This window comes from Camarhynchus parvulus, chromosome 2 (assembly GCF_901933205.1).
Source record: "Camarhynchus parvulus chromosome 2, STF_HiC, whole genome shotgun sequence".
NCBI classification, from domain to species: Eukaryota; Metazoa; Chordata; class Aves; order Passeriformes; family Thraupidae; genus Camarhynchus; species Camarhynchus parvulus.
In genome coordinates, this window is record NC_044572.1 from 21,429,208 (window position 1) to 21,448,387 (window position 19,180).

At 43.1% G+C, this 19,180-nt stretch overlaps 1 protein-coding gene across 1 annotated transcript in view; it reads left to right on the forward strand.

Annotated features, from left to right (window-relative positions):
• Positions 1-5,725: 5,725 nt before the first annotated feature.
• FAM171A1 (family with sequence similarity 171 member A1) overlaps positions 5,726-19,180 on the forward strand; it is an 86,825-nt gene continuing 73,370 nt past the window's right edge. Inside the window, exon 1 of the mRNA XM_030944128.1 lies at positions 5,726-6,204. Coding sequence (XP_030799988.1) covers positions 6,111-6,204 — 94 coding nt within the window. The 5' untranslated portion in view covers positions 5,726-6,110. The remainder of the gene's footprint in view (positions 6,205-19,180) is intronic.

The following is a 19,180-nucleotide window of genomic DNA, read 5'->3' on the forward strand; positions in this document are numbered from 1 at the left end:
GGCAGCTCAGACAATAATGTAAATAATATCCAGCAGAGGTTAAATCAAACCTTCTTCAGAACCTTCTTTCAGGTTCACTTAGCTGATATCCAAACAACAGACATCCTTTCAGCTGAATGGAGTCATAAATACCAGAAAAGGGCAAAGAAGGATTTTAACACTGAATAACAACTTCCTCTTAATTATAGTCTATGTTAACCTTATAATAATCCTTATTATGAATGTTGTCACTTTTTCTTACTTTATTCAGAATTTTGTTATGTTGGTGCTCTTACTAAATCTTTAACTCTCAGAAAAAGAGATTCATCTGGGACTCTCAAATATTTTTGTTTGTTTTACATTCACCTTTGAGAAATGCAGGAAAATCTAGAAAACAGAGCTACGTTAGAGGCTGAAAAACCCTCTTGCCTGTCACAATTTCCCATTGCTCCCAAAAGCTCTAGAAGCCCCACACAACCTTTCCTTCATCCTTTCTTCCCCTGCCCCCAAACCCACTGACTCCTCAGTCATCCATTCATCCCTGCTTCAGATCTCCCAGTCCCTTCTCAGCTGCTGAGCCTGGCCTCCCAAAACCCTCATATTAACTTCAAGACTCCCTACTAGCTTTTCCTCTGCAACCTTTATGCAATACTTACAGATTTTATTATTTTTTTTAATCTCAGCCTAGTCCTATTCTGGCAGCTCCCATGAGATAAATATAATTTTATTTAATGTAGAAATAAGGCAGTAAAAGCTACTTTTGGCTCTAATATTTATTGAAATCTTGAGCTGGTCCACATCCAGTTGTCTACTAAGCGATTTAGTGTGCAGTCAGGTATGGGGATGTATTTCACACATAACTGTTTCACACTGGCTTCCCTATGTAAAAAAGTACTTAGGTCTTCTGAGATAAACATTTCTTTACCTTATGAGCACATAGAGGCAGTAGTCGAGTCTCATATTAATAGCACAGCATGTGTATGTCAATATTGAAATGATCTGAGATCTTCAGGGTGAAAGGCATTTATACCAAAGACAGCATTATGTTCTGGTATCATGCTCAGCATGGCTACAACTAAAACAACAGTAGTACTCAATCACTGCTAGATTTCTCAAAAGGATATGAAATAATTGTTGTTCAGGTCATAAAGCTTTGATTTTTTTCTTTGAAAGATCCAGGACTAAATAGCTTCTATAATTTTCATGTAAAATGTTTAATACCACATAATCTGTAGCTGGCTCAATTTACCAGGAGCACTGCAAAATAATCTTCAGGGTTTTATATATGACATCCACTTTTTTTGTTTGTTTGTTTGTTTCATATTTAGGTTTGTGTGATCTTTCATATGTAAAACAACTGGTGCACTAGTATACTAGGACTCTTCTAGAAATTATAAAAGTACTTCAAAGCAATTCTCAAATGCACACACTGCTACTGCCAACCAGAAAGGCTAGATAACAGCCTGCTAGAGCTATGTCTTTATAACAAATATTTGCACCTTCTGGTTCACTGAATTCATTTGCTATATATGAAATATTTAACTGTTAATTGTCCATTATAGATTTGTCATTGGCTGTCTAAGCACTGCTTTCATAACTTAAATTTGTCTATGGGAAAATAATACCACAAGAAATATGGTAGTAGACATTGTGAGAAAGAACAGAAAAGAACTAATTAGCCCAAACTTTGCTTAAGCATATCCAGCATACCTTTCAAGGGTGTCTGAATATTGCAGAATTAAAAATTGGAAATTTTAACTGTAAGCCTACCTGCAAACTAATCCATATAGTCTCCAAGGCACTCATTGAATCTGTCTGTCTACTAATGATTGGTGCAGAGAGCCTCTTTAATAGGTATTCATATTCTAAGTATGTTAGTATTCATTACTTGAATAGTCAACTATTTGAAAATGTGTTTGTACAATTTAAAATATGATTTAAATTGTTTGTACAATGTAAAAATGTACTGTGTGTAGCATCAGCATGGACTGGACAAATAAGAAATGCTGCAGAAAGGAAAAAGTACCCACACTCAGTTAGGAATAGGCCCAGCCATTTAGTTACCGCTGCACCTCCAGTGCTAAGGCTCAAGTATTCTTTCTGAATAGAAATCACAGAATGGTTGAGGTTGGAAGGAGCTTCTGGAAGTCATCTGGTCCAACCTGCCTGCTTAGGCAGGGCCTCATAGAGCCAGTTGCCCAGGATTGTGTCCAAGTAGCTTTTGAATGTATCCATGGATGGAGACTCCACAACCTTGTTGTGTCAGTTCTCAGACACTCTCACAATAAAAATGGTTCCTGATGGTCAGAGGGAACCACCTGTATTTCTGTCTGTGCCCATTGCATCTGGTCCTGTCACTGGCCACAACCAACAAAAGCCTGGCTCCATCCTCCTTGTAGCCTCCCATCAGGTATTTATATACATTGATCAGATTCCCTCTGAGCTTTTTCTTCTCCAGGCTGATCAGTTCCAGCTCTCTCAGCTTTTCCTCATAGGAGAGATGCTCCAATCCCTTTGTCATCTTCATGACCTTTCAATGGACACTCCCCAGTGTGTCCATGTCTCTCTGAAAATTTCAGAACTGGACACAGCACTCCAGGTGTGGCCACACCAGTGCTGAGTAGAGGGATGACCTCTCTTGATCTGCTGGCAATGCTTTGAATAATGAAGCCTGGGATACCATTCCCCTCCTTTTCTCTAAGTGTACTCTGCTGGCTCATGTATGACCCAAATTAGAACTGAGCTCTCTCTACTGCCTGACTTAGGTCATTTTATTGCATTAATGCTGTTTATTGACCCTGCTCCTGTGGTGTTTTCTCAGGCTGCAGTAAATTGTCTCCTTTTTTTCCTTAAGGGTGTCTAGCCAATGAGTGTCAGCAAAGAAGGCATGGAAACGTGCCTGGGGTATAACTTACACCTGCCTAATTCTGAAGAGGATTTGAACTGAGCTATAAGATATCAATTATCCCTTGTGTCACAGGGAGTTTTCATCCAGGAATCAATGGCATTACCAGTATGTCAGTCTTAGATGCTTCAGTGCTCAGTGGGGCAACAAAGAAAAGATCATTTCAAGAGAAGCCATTTGGAGGAATAGCTCAGTTTCATTACATGAATAGCAGCATTTATGAGAGTGTTACCATGTAATTATACAGATAAATTTAGCCTTTTCAGGTAAGAGACAAGCCCTGTGTGCCCAGCATAGTTTGTAAGGATAAAAATATTTTTCTGGGCTGAAATAAACAGAAATGCGGGGAGTGTGCGGTACTATACACAGCTTGTGTATTAAAACTCTGCAGCTCAGAGGTCCAGCTGTACCTTGGGCTCCATCACCAGAAGTGGCCAGGAGGCTGAGTGAGAGAGGTGATTCTGCCCTCTCCTTGCATGAGACCTTGCCTGAGTACTGTGAACAGCCCTGGGGGCTCCAAATAAGGAGTCCAGAAGAGGGGTATGAAAATGATCACAGGACTGCAACACCTCTCCTGTAAAGCCAGGCTGAGAGAGCTGGGGTGGTTCAGCTGGAAAAGAGAAGGCTCTGGGGAAACCGTACAGTGCCTACCTAAAGGGAGGCAAGGGAGAGCTGGAGAAGGACTTTTAACAAGGGCATATAGTGATAAAACAAGGGAGAAGGGCTTTAAATGGAAAGAGGGCAGGTTGAGATGAGACAGCAGGAGGAAATTCTTTACTGTGAGCATGGTGGGACACTGGAACCCAGTGCCCAGGGCAGTTTTGTATGCCCCATCCCTGGAAGCGTTCAAAGCCAGACTGGATGAGACTTTAAGTAACCTGGTCTAGTGGAAGGTGTCCCTGCTTATGCAGGAGAATTGAAACCAGGTGATCTTGAAAGTCCCTTCCAGGCCAAACCATTTAATTCTATGATTTCTCTGTGCAATATCTCATTTCTTTCCAGCCTCGGTTGTTATGTGTTATTCATTGATGCTGCAAGAACTGTTGTATCTGTTTGGTTTTCATGAAAATAATACAACTATATACAGGAAAATGAATTTTCCTCTTTGTAGCAAAATGCTCTATCTTCCCTTATAGACAGAATTAGGTTTTAAATAAGTTTCTAGCTCTGAGCTCATCCTACGTATGCTAACTTAAGTTCATGAACATCCAGAGAAAGGGGGGAAAAAAGCTATATTATATGCCACATGGCCAGCCTCCTTTCTTTAGGAACATGTTGCCTCACACTTAAGACATGCCATGAGTTTACAATATTGAAATCTTTCTTTATGACAAGCAGGAGTAAGATCACATGATCTGTATTTGTTCATTTAGTCTTCTCTGTGAACTGAATGGCCTTTTTGTACTTAGTTTTCTTGTGGGATTGAACTTTACAAATAAATCCTCCAAATTCTTGGGATAAAAGGATAAAGTTGCAGTGTCTACACAGTATTTATCAACTCTCAGAAAATTTATTTGAAAACAGTAAAACCAAAGTGAAATATGTTGTAATCAACTGGAGTATGTCTGAAAATGATTTAATAAGTCTGTTTTAACACTTCTGGGGTACCAGAATTTCATAAAATTCATAAAAAAACCCCAACCTGTAGCTTGTGATGCAGCTACTCTGGTCAAATACTAAAATGACAAAATAAAGTGTAAAATAAACAACTGTACTGCTTTATAAAAATCGATCTTTAATACATCATATTTTTATTGGAAGATTTTATTAAAAAATAGATTTACAAATAAATCCTGAAACTCTAGGGCACCTCAGTGAGAGATTAAATTTGTAGGTATACAAACATCAGTCTTAGAGGCCAGCTGAAGCACTGGCAGTGTTTGGGAGCAGATCGTGGGAAATCCGTGAGGCAGTGGGGCAGAGGCTTTGCTTTGCACAGCTGTGTAAAGACTTGCCATAATAGCTGTCTGGAGCAGCGATCTCCGTGCTGGAGGAAACATGAGGAGCGCCTGTTCTCCCTCCCTTAGGACGCGTAATGCTCAGCAGAGACCGGGAAGGGAGGAGTGACTGCTGTGCCCTTGTGTTCTGCCTCTGCTGGCCTGAAGGAAAGCAAGCCGAGAGATGCTCTTAGGGCAGATGCAAACCACCCGAGCGGGAAAGCCCCCAGGGAGAGTACCCTGCCCCCGGCAGGATGTCCCCAGCGCTACCCTTGCCATCCTCCGCGCGGGGCGGGGCGTGAGGCACCGTGCCCGGTCTCAGCCCTCAATGCCACGATTTCCAACCCAGAGTTCACAGTTTCTGTGCAGTTTGCTATAGCATTTTAGAAAACTATTTTGTATTAAAACCAGTAGATGGGTGCATTTGCCGTTGCTTTGTGGTTGGTTGGTTCGTTTTGGTTTTGAAATTCCCTTTAAATACCCCAGCAGCAGCAGCAGGGGCCTGGCCAGAGATCACGCGGAGCAGTGGGGCCGCGGGGGACCCCGCAACCCCACACGTCCCAGCCGTGCAGAGAGCAGGTCACGGCGCCCGCCTTCCCCCTCGTCCCTCCTGCTGGCTGCGGTGGGAGGCGAGCGGGGCCGGCACGGCTGGGGAGGCCATTTTGCAGCCGTTCAGGGAGGGAGAGCGGGCGGCGGGCGCGGCCGGGCGGGACCCGGCCCCCCGCGGCAGGTGAGCGCGGCAGGTGAGCGCGGCTGCAGCGGGCGCGGCCCGGCCCGGCTGCCCCGCGGGACACGCGGCCGCCCCGGGAAGGCCGGGGGCGGCACCGGCGCTGCCGAGGAGCCCCGCGGCGGGGCAGGGCAGGGCGCAGGCGGCAGGGGGCGCTGTGCCGCCGGGCAGGGCAGGGGGTGCCGCCAAGGGTTAAGGGGCGGGCGGGGAGCCCGGGCCGCTCCCGCAGGGAGAGCAGGGGGATGGATAAACGGGAGCGGAATTAAAGAATAAACCCGAGCGGACAGGCAGCGGGGCCGCGGAGCTCTCCCGTCTCCCCTTCCCGCTCGCCTCCGCCGCCCGCCCGCCCGCCCGCCTGGGGGAACAGCGCGGGACGCGGAGCCGGGGCGCAGCGGCGGGACGACAATGCAGCAGGCGGAGAAAGCAGGAGGGGCAGCGCACGGCAACATGGAGGGAGGCGCGGAGCGGGCCAGCCCCTGATGCGGCTCTTTCTCCTCCTCCTCCGGGCAGCGGCTCCGGCGGCGATTCTCTCCCTGGCGGCGGCTGGCGGCGGCGGGTGGAAATGAGCAGGTCGGCGGCGCTTCTCCTCTGCCTGCTGGGCTGCAACGTGTGGAAGGCGGTGACCAAAACCTTAGGGGCGCCCGAGGCGGCTCAAGGTCGGTGCGGGATGGGCGGCGGGACTGGCCCGCTTTGTGCGGCGGTCCCCGGGGCGGCGGGGGCTGCATTGTGCGGGGGGGCCGGACCGAGGGTACGGCGGGGAAGCGAGTCGGTGATGTGAGACCTCTCCTGGCTTCCGCCGGCCGCCGCAGACCCCGCAGCCCGGAGAAGCGGGGACAGCCCCGCGGCTGGGGAGCTTTTGTTACTGGCAGGGGCAGGGGCTGCGCTGGCCTCATTGTGCTGCCCCCTCCGTTCCTCCCTCCGTCCCTCGGCGCCGCTGGAGCTGTTGCATTGCGTCCTTTTCCCCCGGGTTCCCGTCTCCTCACCGTGCCCGCTGCAGGGCCCCGACGCGGCGGCGAGAGGCGGGTGGGGGGCACCGGCGGCCGCAGGCCGTGCGGGGCGGCCGGGCTGGGGTTCGCCCCCCGGGCTGACGGCGCGGCTCGGCCGCGGCCCCGGGACGTTTCCGGGCCTCCGCCGGGCCTTTTGTTCGGCGCGGTGGCTCCCGCCGGCCGGGCGGGGTCTGTCACTGCTGCCCCTGGGCAGCCGGACAGAGACGCTCCCCGGCCGGGCAGGGTCTCCTCCGCCTTCTCCCGGTGGGCGCAGAAGCCGCAGCGAGCCAGTGCCCGAGCGCCCGGGGGCACCTGGAGCAGCTCCTGATGCTCTTGTGCCGGGCTGCGGGTCCTGCCCTGGGCTGCGCAAGTCTGATCTTCACCTGTGCCGTGGTGTGGCAGCCCCTCGGCCGGCCAGGTGCACCTGCCCTCCAGCCCTCCCCCGCGTGGAGCCTCGATGAGGGGTTGAAACACCGCCGTGCCCTCCTCGCCCTTGGCCTTGCGTTTGGTGGCAGGAGGGCAGCCCCTCCGTCGGGCTCCAACAGGGATCCTGCGGCGGCGTCGCGCCTGTCAGGCCCACGGGCATGTCAGGATGCAGAAAACTTGAGTACATAGGGGTACAAGACATGTTAGAAGGAAGTGCATCCTCCCCTGTGGTCAGCGTTGGCCTTGTGGTATGTATTGTCAAATGGGTAAATGTGTCATCTGGGATGAGCGATCATACACCGGCTGAGCCTTCACAGCAGCGGGCTGGCAGCATCCTTCCCGCTATACTGGGGTGGATGTGCACCATGTGAAGGGGATGCTTATGCCCTCTTTCCTCAGAGCTTTCCTTATCTCACACAGGTTGTAACAATCAGTAAGTGATGCTTGCTGCAAGAAATAAAAGATTGAAAGTAACCTTTTTGTTTTCCTTCTTTCATGGTTGGATTTAGGTACCCTAAGTAGAATCTGGGTGGGCATATGTTCACACACAGAGTAGTCAAAAGGCGAAGATGTCTTGTAGGAAAACCTACCACGCCAGGCAATCTTACATCAAATGCAATACCAGTTTCTACCTTTTTTAAAGGACAAACAAAAATAGCTGTTCTGGGATAAGAACCACTAACTAAAACTCAAAAGCCACTAAACTTGGGATATACTGAATTTATTGATAGGCGTGACAGAAAACCAGAGCTGTGTGTGGCCCATGAAGCTAGCACTTCAGATACCAAGGTAATATCAAAATTGACTATAATTTTTGTATCTCATGGAAAATCTCCATCATGTAATCAAAGTGGTGAGGTATTGGCAGAATTAGTGCCTTTCAACTGTCTGACTGATCTTGTCTTCTATTGTCAAGCTCAATTCAGATGGCATGGAAAGGCTTGTCTGTAGCTGCTACATCTACATCAAGACTGATGGCTGATTATGTGAGTAATAACAGCTATGTCAATGAGTTGAGAATATCTTTATCGAAATAGAAATGTCTAATTTTGTCTTCCATGTGAGAACATCTGAGTTTTTCATAATATCACTTACCAAAGCCTAATTAGAAGCCCAGTCTTTCTTCTTTGGACATGTACATTGGTACAAGGGGATATGTAGAGTTGATCTCATATCAAAATGTGTTCTGCTTCCTAATAACACCTCCTTACTGTGAATCTTTTTTTGAAAGTTTATGTGATGCCAGCTTGTAGCCTTGAATAACTTCCTGAACATCAGGTGTGATGATTTTTCTGGGGAGAAGAGTTTTAGTACTAGGTACATTCCCAGTTAGTATACACACAGCTCAGTAAGTGCTAAATGGTTGTAAAACCTCAACTAGCTGGTTTTCCCTCTTGCCCTTTTAGTACCATGGTCACAGTTGTAGGTACAAGTAAAGGGCCATTGCCAGAGTTCAGGGATGTTTGCACATCACTGTCTTTTCCTCTGTGGCTGAATGGACTAGTTAAAAACCAAGTGATTGAAATAAAGGTAGAGGTTAGAAAGCCAGAGCATGCCATTAGGGAATAATTGCTTCAGCTGCAGCATTTGTTGTTGGACAGGTTACTTGAGACTAAGGGGGAGAGTCCTCCTCATGGTGGGACAGATCAAATAAGACTTCGTTGAGATGTTCCACTTCTGTGTTAACAATCCAAATAAATAGGTCCTGGATTTGGAGCTTTTTGAAGGTGGGATTTGTAGTCAGTGTTCTAATTAGGAAAGGATGAGGAGGGATGCTTTGCATCAAGAATTTCTCTCCTTTATTGGTCTCAGACATATGTTCACACAGTCCCAGCTTCAAATTCTCCTCAGCCAGACTGATTACGTAATTCGTGAATATGGAAGTACTGGTTATTAAGCTCTGCACTTAGCACTGTATTTAGAAAATTGAATGACTTTTTTATGCAGATCTCTGGTGGCCTCTGAAGGTCAGAGAGGTACCCTCTAAGTCTCAGTAACATACTTGCTTTAATAGGGTAAAATTCTCACAGATGGGTTTGCTTTTGTCCGTGTTTGTGCTTGGAACCCCAGCAGTGAGGCTGTTAGATGTCCATGCAGGTACCCTTTAGAACCTTTACCTCTGTAACTTCTCTCAAGTATGTAAAACCTGACAGGTATTTCAGATGAGGACTAAATTATGGTTTTGTGGGGTTTTTGTTTGGTTTTGGTTTTGTTTGAATTTTTTAATTGTTCTAACAGGTATTCCAGAACTTCAGTTTCTTTTAGTGCTGAAATGAATATGTGCAAATATTAAAACAAACAAATAAGCCCCCAAACTAGCCCTTAAGCTGAATTCGTATTGGCACTGGTGATTTGTTTGGTGAATACACAAAATATATGGTGCATGCTTTTTCACATGAATAGATCTTGTATAAAACCTAACAACAGACTTCTGGCAAATAGGAATTTAAGAGTTATATGGAGATGTAACATTAAACCAGGGAGAATGTAAGCGTAATCAGTGTAATTTGGGAAGGGATTAAATTTCTTTATCGCCTGGAAACTTTGCTTCTCAGTAGAAGATGAGGATCATTTATTTGTAACTGCTAGGGAGATCTTTTTAGAGAAATCCTAGAATATTCTGTTTTAGTGCAGAAATCTGGCATTATATTTTTCTACTGCAGTGTGTATTAGTTTTAACTCCTATTTCTTGGAAGTTGGTCTTCCTATTTTATTAGTTTTTCAAAATTAAGAAGTTATGAATAATAAAATATCATTTGAGTAATAAATAGCAATTCAAATACTAGCCTACCAGTTGATGAATATGCTCAGGATATCTCATCTTCACAATCCCTGAATGAGATTAGGTAGATAATTATTTTCCAGTATGATGGTGAATAAAAATTCAGATGTTGCTGCTTAGTCAGAATCTGCAGTGTTTTTTCCCTCTGTATGCATGGAGGACAGGAGGGTTGATGCTTGAGTGCTGCTGTTTGGAATTGCCTTCCTGCAAGCTGCCATTCCATTACTTCATGGAAGATAACTTCACAGTCACTTCAGCTGGATATTCTGCAAAGTCTGCTTTTCTGGACAGCGCAGCTCTAAAACGATCCTCCGGTTCTGGGCTGGGTTTTTTTTATTTATTTTTAAACTGGTTATCCCATGCTTGCAGTTTTAACAATGATGCTAAAGTTTAGATGATGCAGAAATAGTTTTATATTCTTCCTCTCTTTCCTCTTGCGCTGCCATACTGTCTCTTCTCATTCAGCTGCAAATTACTAATGACCATCAAATCCAAAGATTTATTTCATTGAGACCCAAATGGACTCCTCAGAGTAGAAGCTAAATTGCTCTAAAGCAGTAAAAAAGACGTTGCTTTATTTTAGTGGAGGAGCCAATTGCTTACTCAGTACTAGACAGTGTTGTAAAATGTTAATGAAGATGAGGTGATTGATTTTAGCAAAATTATTTTATAATTTTATCAGTTATCAGATCCAGATAAGCACTGGGTTCTGGTTGGGTTTTTTTCATGTTTGTCTTGAACAACTAATGCCTACAAATGCCTAGTAACTGATTTCCCTCAGTCAGATGAACAAGTTACCTAGGTGATCTGAGGGTTTAAAACTGCAGTCTTTTTCTCCTGAGCATTTGTGTTCACCCTTTTGTCTTGTAATACCTTGCACTAAGTGATTCAAGGTACCTTTAATAATGCGTGTATGCACTTGTGAAGTGACAAATTCATATGCTGGCTTTCCCTGCAGGCCCACTTGTGTCTTTTTTGCCCACTTGTGTCTTTGTTGCCCACTTGTGTCTTGAGTGTTAATTGCCATGTGTTTCTCCCTCTCCTTATTTTTTGTCTTTTTTTTAACACCATACTGATGCCTTTTCCTGCTTGAGAGTAAAACTGGGTTCATGAAGCTTTTATGGATGGCTGTGTCAACTTTTGTCTAAGTGAATGGTTTCAAATGAAGGTTTCTGGTAACAATGAAATGCAATTTTACGATTTTTAATTGTAATGGTTAACAGAAGCTTGGCTGTATGTATTTGTGTGGTGGAGAGGAAGAAGAATTGTGCATTTAGAATTTTTTAAAAATATCAGAAATCTCCAGTGGTTTTGGTAAATGCAGGTACAGAAATGTCTCTCCACTTTCTGTTATTACGAACTTCAGATTCGTTTTTTACTCTTGTCTTCTGTGGGCAAAGCCAGGCTTGGCACAGGAAGAAAACCAAGAAGAAAATGCATGTCAAGAAGAAATGCAATGCTTTGGTCATGTCATTATAGGAATGTGCTGTACCTGGCAGGTTGGAGGTTGAGCTTAAATAGCATTTCTTAACAGCCCTGCTTGATGTCTCACCATTGAATAGCAGTGTGGTTGAGAGTGAGGCTTCTATTCCACGTCTCAAATGCCAGTACATTGGATCAGTACAGTTGTGAGCCTCATGTTTGTAATTCAGGGGGTGTTCTTCTTTCGGTCAGCCAAAGGCAAACTAAGTAATCTCTCAGAAATACATGCAACTTGAAATCAAAGCAATGCACTTTCAGTATTTCTGTTGGCTTATGCATTCATTACCTTATGCAAGCTGCATGTTTTGTAATATCAATTTTCCTTTGCTCCAGTATATATATCTTTTCTACCTTTAGATACAAAGAAAGGCAACTTCTGAGAGAACTGTGGTGCTGGTATTCTACTTCTCTCACAGGTCCCAATGGTTTTACCATACACGTGCCAGGGAGGGAAAATAAGGGAGGCAAGAAGTCTGTGTAAATGGTTATATTTACTAGAAAAAAATCAGTGTAATGATACTATTATAATACATGTTAATAATGTACACTAAAACATTTTGTTTTAGGAAGTGCCAGATAGAACTGAGTGCTTTTTTTTTCCCTTCAGAAATTCCAGAAACATTATTCTGAAGGCTGGTTTACATTAAGCTTTCAGTTAATGTAATATCTGGCTTGCTGTGCATGGGTAATAAGCATTATACATATGCTTTTTACAAATACCATTTTTAGTTTTATTAGAAACTGGAAAATATATAAGTATTTTTTATACAGAGCCATAAGAATGTGAACATACTGTAATTTTTTGTTCCTTTTTCTAAATGCATTGAATCTTCCACTTTAAAATAGTAAGATAGAATCACAGTTGACATAATGGCATGTCTGAGCCCTTGAAAGGAGTATTTTTAAGTATGTTCCAGCATAGAGCAGCATTTTCATTTCTGTAAAATGCTGATATTCTGATTCAGATATACCCATGCCACTCTTGCTAGCTTGAAGAGCACCAGGTCCTGAGGAAAAGCTGAAGGAAAAATTCATCTATGTACAGTATAGTTTCTAAATTTGACTCCCTATTATTTAGGGATCATCACTTGCTACTTGGGGAATTGGGTATATTTAAACAGAGCTGCAGTGGATATAAAAGTATGTTTTGAGTACAAGCAGTTTATGCAGGCAGGACACAAAAATCCCTGATAATCCAGCACTGCAGCTATCTTTTAATTGTTCCTATTCTTACTTTTTGCAGTTCTGTGAGCTGTCACTGCCTGTGCCATTCAGTGGCAGCATCCTAGGCAGTGAATTCCTGTCTTTGTTCATTATCTGTACCCCTGCTTGGCAGGTGAAGCCTCCCTGTCGCTGTGAGTGGGCACCGCACCATGGCAAACTGCTGCTGTCCTGGATGCTTTTCAGATGGAGGCAAGAGCGCATAGCAGTATGGAGGGCACCACATTGGTCTTGCTGGAGCTGGAGTCACTTGTAGGAGCCACCCCCAGCCTCTCTGCCCTGAGGGCTCTGAGGAGACACAGTGGCAGCTGAAGTTAGCAGAGAGGAAATGGAGCATGGAGCGGAAGCCAAGGGGAAGGAAGTAGCAGCATCCTTTCAGCTTGGGGACAGCAAAGAAGCTGAATCCAGTGTGGTGCTTAATTCTTCCAGTTAGTTGTAGCTGCAGGACTGCTGAGAGCCGCTGTACTATGTGGTAGGTATAATGCATTAATAGTGTTTAGCAGTAAAGAGGAGCTCACCATGACAGTCGATGAATGCTGAGATAAACAGGAGGTAGAAGTAGATAAAGTACTCCTGATTTTCTTAAAAAACCAGGGCCTTCTTCCTGCATTGATGAACAGAAGTGATAGTGATATTGGGTTCTTCCTGTCGTTTCATCCCACTTTTGTGATTGTCATTATTGAAACAAGGTGTCTTTCATCCTTTATAAGCAAAGGCATATACACGACAACAAGTATTTCTCAGGTGATTTTGTGAGAGTTGCTAAGAAAACAGCACTAAATTAAGGTAAAAGCTGGATTTATACTCCTGCTGCAAGGAAATTAATGTATCAGCAGTTTTGCCCAGCCCTCTTGCTCTTCACCATACTGGGAAAAGTTGTGAAAAGTTAAGATCCAAATAGCTCATATCTCAGTCTGTACATATCAAGTACTCCTCATGTGAGGGATGTGCAGTTTGCATCCAGGGTAGGAGGTATCTCGTCTGGCTTGGGTGTCTGCAGTCTCCATTGTAGGGAGTTGCCCACGGTCCTTTTACAGACAAGAAGATCTAATCTCAGCTAATGGAGCCAAGTACCATTCCTGTCACCTGGAGTAAGCACATTTGGGTTGATGAATATCCACTGTGTGAATCTTCACTGATGAGCATGGCAGCCTACACAACACTATTTGAATTCCCATTTAGTCAGATGAATCCTCCCTCACTGTTGCCTCCCTGTGTGATGCCCTCTGGCTTGGCCTTGAGCTATTGAATATATGCCGTGTAATAAGCTATGTGAAGAAACACACTCTTGGATTACCTGGCTGGGTTATGTGTTTTTCAAGACTCAGACAAGAGTTATTGTCTATTTACATTTCTAAACCATTTGTCTTTGTAGCATTATGCTTATGAACCTAAGTGTTTCACTTCCAAGAGTAAATAAACAAAAAGAAAAGTTTAGAAACAAGTAAGGAGGCTTGTAGAGTTGTTTGGACTTGCCTATATGTTTTTGCCATGTTTTTAATTAGCTTTGTATTCCCAGGGGTTGATTTATTCTGAATTAAATTGCATCGTTACTCTCATCTTTGTTTTCTCACACTGGCATTTGTGTAGCAATGTGGTAAACCAGATCAAGGAAGTTATCCAACTGAAGACTCCTGTATGCAGCAGCTCAGTCTTCACCTGGGTCATTTCCCTGACTGGATTCATCAGAAATTACAGAAATGCTCTTGCTGGTGCAGCAGAAAGGGCTGGGAGGAGCTGGTAAGGGAAAACAAGGACTTCATGGCAGCAGTGCCACTTGATGCAGGATTATGTTTTTTTGTAGAGCTAAAGCATTAGATGCAAGACACAGCATTTAGAAAGATAACTGTTTTAAAAGTTACTACTTAAAGGAAACTGCTCTTATCTGGAAATATGATACTGCCCCATTGCTCAAAGTAAAAGCATAAAGAATTTTTTGAAAAACCAATTTGCTTACAGTGGGAAAAAAACTGCATTATACAGTTAATACTGGCAGACCTGGACCTGGATGCTGGCAGATGATTTGAGGCACTTTCAGTTGGAACTGTCTCTTGTCCGAACAGGTTTTTGTCCCTGCCCAGGATTTCCAGTTTGTGCCTTGCATAGAAGTTTAAACAGACTTCCATCCACAGTTTCAGCTCAAGTGTCCTGTGACATGTACTGTGACGACTCAAGTGCTCACAAGTATTTCTCCCAGTTGTAGGGCAACAGGTGAATTAGTGCCTGAGTCATCTTTTCTCTGGATGTTCTAAATGGCTAAAGAGGAAATGATATATTTTAGTTCATTTGGATGCTAAAGAAACGTGGGGGCAGTACTGGCACTTACCATAGTCTTCTGGTAGAGTAAGTTTTGCCAGCAAGTTGTCAGCACAGGATTTGACGTGATTGGTGCATGATGCCTGGTAGTGTCTGGTCACTCCTCTCTGATCTGTCTGCCAGCCAGAGTGATTCCCACCTTCCTTCAGCTGATTGCTTTACTTTCCTTAGCTACTGCACTTTTGAATTGATGTCTCCAAGACTAGAGTGTCAGCTGAGAGATAAGAACTTTTAACTCTTTATCCTACCCTTCCTCCTTCTGTCCCTGTGTTGGCCCCTCTGGTATCTTGAAAGGCTTGGTTTGTTTTTGCTGATGACAGGCAGGAAAGTGTGCTAGGGAGTGTTCGTGGCTTTTCTTGTTTCTATTTGAATTGGGCAAGCATTGCTAGGGAAATAAATGTATCCAGGAGCTCTGGAGACAGGACTGATGGTCTGCAGGGGGTGAGGTGGACAAGGGCAGGAACCCACCTTGGGCAGGAGGGGGTAAACTTGTCTGGGCTTTGCGTTGTGTTTGCAGAATGGGAGCCAGCAGCTCAAGATGGGAGCTTTCTTTACTTCTCTCTGCATTGTGGTCCCAACAAGTTTTGAAACCTGCTGAGTAGTATGCTGACCTGGACATAGATTTCAGCAGTTAAAAAGGCTACTTGGGATAATAACATTGACAGACACCGTGAAGCACAATTATATACTTGCTCTTTTGTCTTTATTGCTATTACCCAGAATATTCTTGCAGTATTCACATCTTATTTCAGCATTTGAAGCCCTGGCAAGTAGGTTAAGCTTGGGCCAGTCTCTAGGTTCATGATGTATGATTTAGAGGACCCAGGAACACATGTTTGAAAGGAGAGCTGTATTTTCATTGTTTTGTGGTGAACCTGTGTGTGGGAACTGTTACATTTTCCCTACCGTAAAAATCTTAATTTGAAGACACCCATTTTCTTCAAAAGTTAACTGTCCTGTAAGAACAAAGGAATTTTTATTTCATTGTTTAGTATACTGCTAGTTAAAACTTTTTAGAGGGAACTGTGTCATTAAACTTAGTCAATGTAAATATTGTTGTTAGCATGTTACATGAAAATTAAATATACAGTCGCTTCAAGCAGCCTGAAGCATTAGGAGCTAGAACTTAAAATGGGATGAATTTCAAGTTTGCTTATTGCTGTAAGCTATAACTGCAGTGGGCTTTAGAATATTAAATTAGTGAAAGTACTTTAAAAATCAGTTGTTGAAGGAAGAGAATCTGCCATACTAAAGTTCTTGTTGAAAGCCATTAGTTTTTCCAGACATTTGATAAGGCCATCCTTCTTAAGGTTAGATATGAATACTTACCTGCTGTATGAAGCTTTACCTCAGCAAAAACTTGCCATTCTTTAGCCATGTTCAGAGTCTTGGTGAAGATGTTGTTTTAATTAGTAATTTTACCTGTATGTAATCTATCAGTGAATCTTGGAGGGGTTGTTTCATTTGTTTGAGGTTTTTTTAAAGCACGGTGTACTGTTGCTGCATAAAGAGCTGAGTGAGCCCTCTCAGCAGATGTTGTCATTAGAGAGGGGGTCAGAGTAGTGTCATGTCTCAAGGCTTTCTGTGCACAGAAAAATAGCCTTGAGTTTTGAGGGGTGAGGGGCTAGGCAAACAGAGTAGAGGAGTTTTTGTGGTGGACTCCTAGAAAGGTAATGGTTATTCCCATGTGCAAGTTAATGCACGCTTTAAAGTGTACTTTAAAGTGGTGAAAATTTTTTATAAAAAAATGCATATAAGCTCTCAAGATATAACTCGTTAATAAGTGAAGGACTGAAAGTTCCTTCAGAGTGGTAGAGAATCTTTGCTTACCATACATGATTGCACATAAACTAAGATGCTTTTTAATATGTGATGCATTTGAGCATCAAGTCTTGCATCAGTTAGCTGCTTGGGGTAATAAAATGTCATCTTCCCTTACCCCTAGCCTGATTGCATGGGGGAAAATATTAAAGCTTAAATTCTTCTGGCCAAACTCTCTCATGTACTCTGTGTGCCTGTGGTGATGTTAGCATTTCCAAAAAGGAATATATTGGGTGGGAGAAAAAGTAAATGCATGGCACTCTTCCCTTACCATGATGCCAACATGGGGCAGAAAATCCCATGGCCTCAGTGTAACTTCATGCCATTCTGTCTAATGCTGTACAGGTTAACAGCTAGTAAGAATATTCTCAAAACAGTCCATCTTGACAGAGCCTTGGTGCATCATGGGGCTGGCTATAAACAAATGGTATCTGACATTATTGGGTTGCAGATCATTGCTTACTTTCTGGTGTGTCTTTGTGGAGATAGTAAAATGCAGCCTTCATTACTCATTACAAATGTTAAAATTCAGAAGAGCTTTTAACAGCCCAAAGGCTTTGAAGGTGATGGGTATGTTTGCCAAAAAGAACAGCACTTTCACTTGCTGAGTTTAATCTTTTAAGTTATTCTTACAGCTTTTTGAATGTATAATAAAATTAATAAAAGTTCAAATTAATAAAAGTGTGCATCTTCCTTGGAAAAGAGAGGTTTGTTGCTTGTTCTCTAGTCACAGGATGAGGAGGGTATGTCTGTTGTGCATAAAATAAGGTCAGGAGTAAAGAGAAAGTGCAGTGACCATGACAATACACTGTCTAGGTCAGGGCTGGGAAGTAAATCAAGCTCACACAAGAGTTCGTTCTTAGTTCATGCCATTTTTACTTCAGTGGTTAGGGAACTTTTAGTGGGTTAAGCGATACTTAGTAATGAAGCTTCTGCTTGAACCCTTCTGAAATAATGTTCAGATCTATTCCTCCTCTTCTTGCAGTTCCATGCTTTTCTTTGTCACACGTGCATGAGTGGAAAGGGTAAAGCCAGAAGTTGCCTGGCAGTGGCCAGCACAGTGGTGTGACAACAGTCTGGGCTTGTTTTCAGCCTTCTGGGAAGGCAGAGAGCCCCCACCTGTTATACTGATGTTTAATTCTGAGAGGTTTTTTTATGTACACAGCAACTTGTCCCCAGAATGAATGGCAAGATTTTTTTTTCTGAATATATGTATGGAAAGAAACTAAGAAGATTTTTTAAAAGGGGGCAAAAATAAAAAGCATGAAGGTGATAGAGGGCATGAAAATTCCTAAATAGGAAATGAAGTTTGAATTCCAGCTACATTTACTAAGATCCTGCTTCCTTTTTTTTCTTGCACTTTGCTTCACCTTCCCTTTCCTTCTGAGTTGAGCTTAATTTTTAACTTTATTTCATTTTGACAGAAGATAACCTACATTTTAAAACCTAGTCTTGTAAACAAATGTGTATTTCAAACATACAAAACTTGACATTGCAGATAACATCAGAATCTCATTTCATGCTCTGAAGCAGCAGGAGGATAAAACACCTCAAATTCAAGGTGCTTTTAAAAAGTTAATACTTGTCTGTAGTTACAACACAGAAAATACCATAGGAAACAATTATTTTAATTCAGAGGGTGAGACACACTGAGAAATGTTGATTTCAGGAATTTTGCTGATAACCAATTGCATTTTTCAGTCTTCTCCATGTCTTATCCAGTATAATATTAAGTTTAATATTTTTGCTACTTTACACCCAAACTGATGACTTGTGATTTCTGTGAAGTAACTCTGAATTCAGAGGACCTCACAGGTGGACTTCACCTGAGAGAGAAAGAAAAAACTATGTGTTTTATACCACCTTAAAAAGAATAGAGGAAAAAGAAAAGAACTTAATTGTAAGTCCATTGATTCCTTTCCTTGTCATGAATTATTCACATATTAGTGTAATTGGTTTTGTTTCGGGGGGGTTTAAGCCTTGTAAAGTGTAAAACAAATATGAGCATAATAATTAGTATTGCTATAATACCTAGTTATCTTCATACCTTCATTTGTCTCAGTTTGTATTATTTACTAGGTTTCTGAGACAAAAACTGTGAGTCAGTAGGATTAGTTTTTTTGAGTGACTCGTGAAAAACTCTGTGTTTGTTTGTTGGAATCCTGTCTTCTTACTTGTGCTAAGAGACTGGGCTGGCTGCAGTTGGTTGGAGACCTCGGCATTCCCGCACACATGTGCAGATGTGCACATATGCTTGTCTTGTAGGGCCATATGGTATGAATCAAAGCTTACCTCACAGTAGTAAAACTGTAATGCATTTTCCACCATTTTCAGTTATGTGCTCATGGCATGATACTCTGTACTTTGAACAACTTACAGAGATTGTCCTTTGTGAATGGTCATTATTCTGTGAAATTCATGGTCATTATTCTGTGTTCTCCAGGATACTTAGCTTCAATTTTGTCCTTGGATTGCTGTGGATATTTCAATAACACCAGAAGTTGTGTCATCTTTTCTGCTCATTGGCTTTGTTCAAAGCAGTTTTGGCTTGCAGATGCTTACAGATGTGTTTGTTCCTTCTTGTTCATGGCCGGTAGA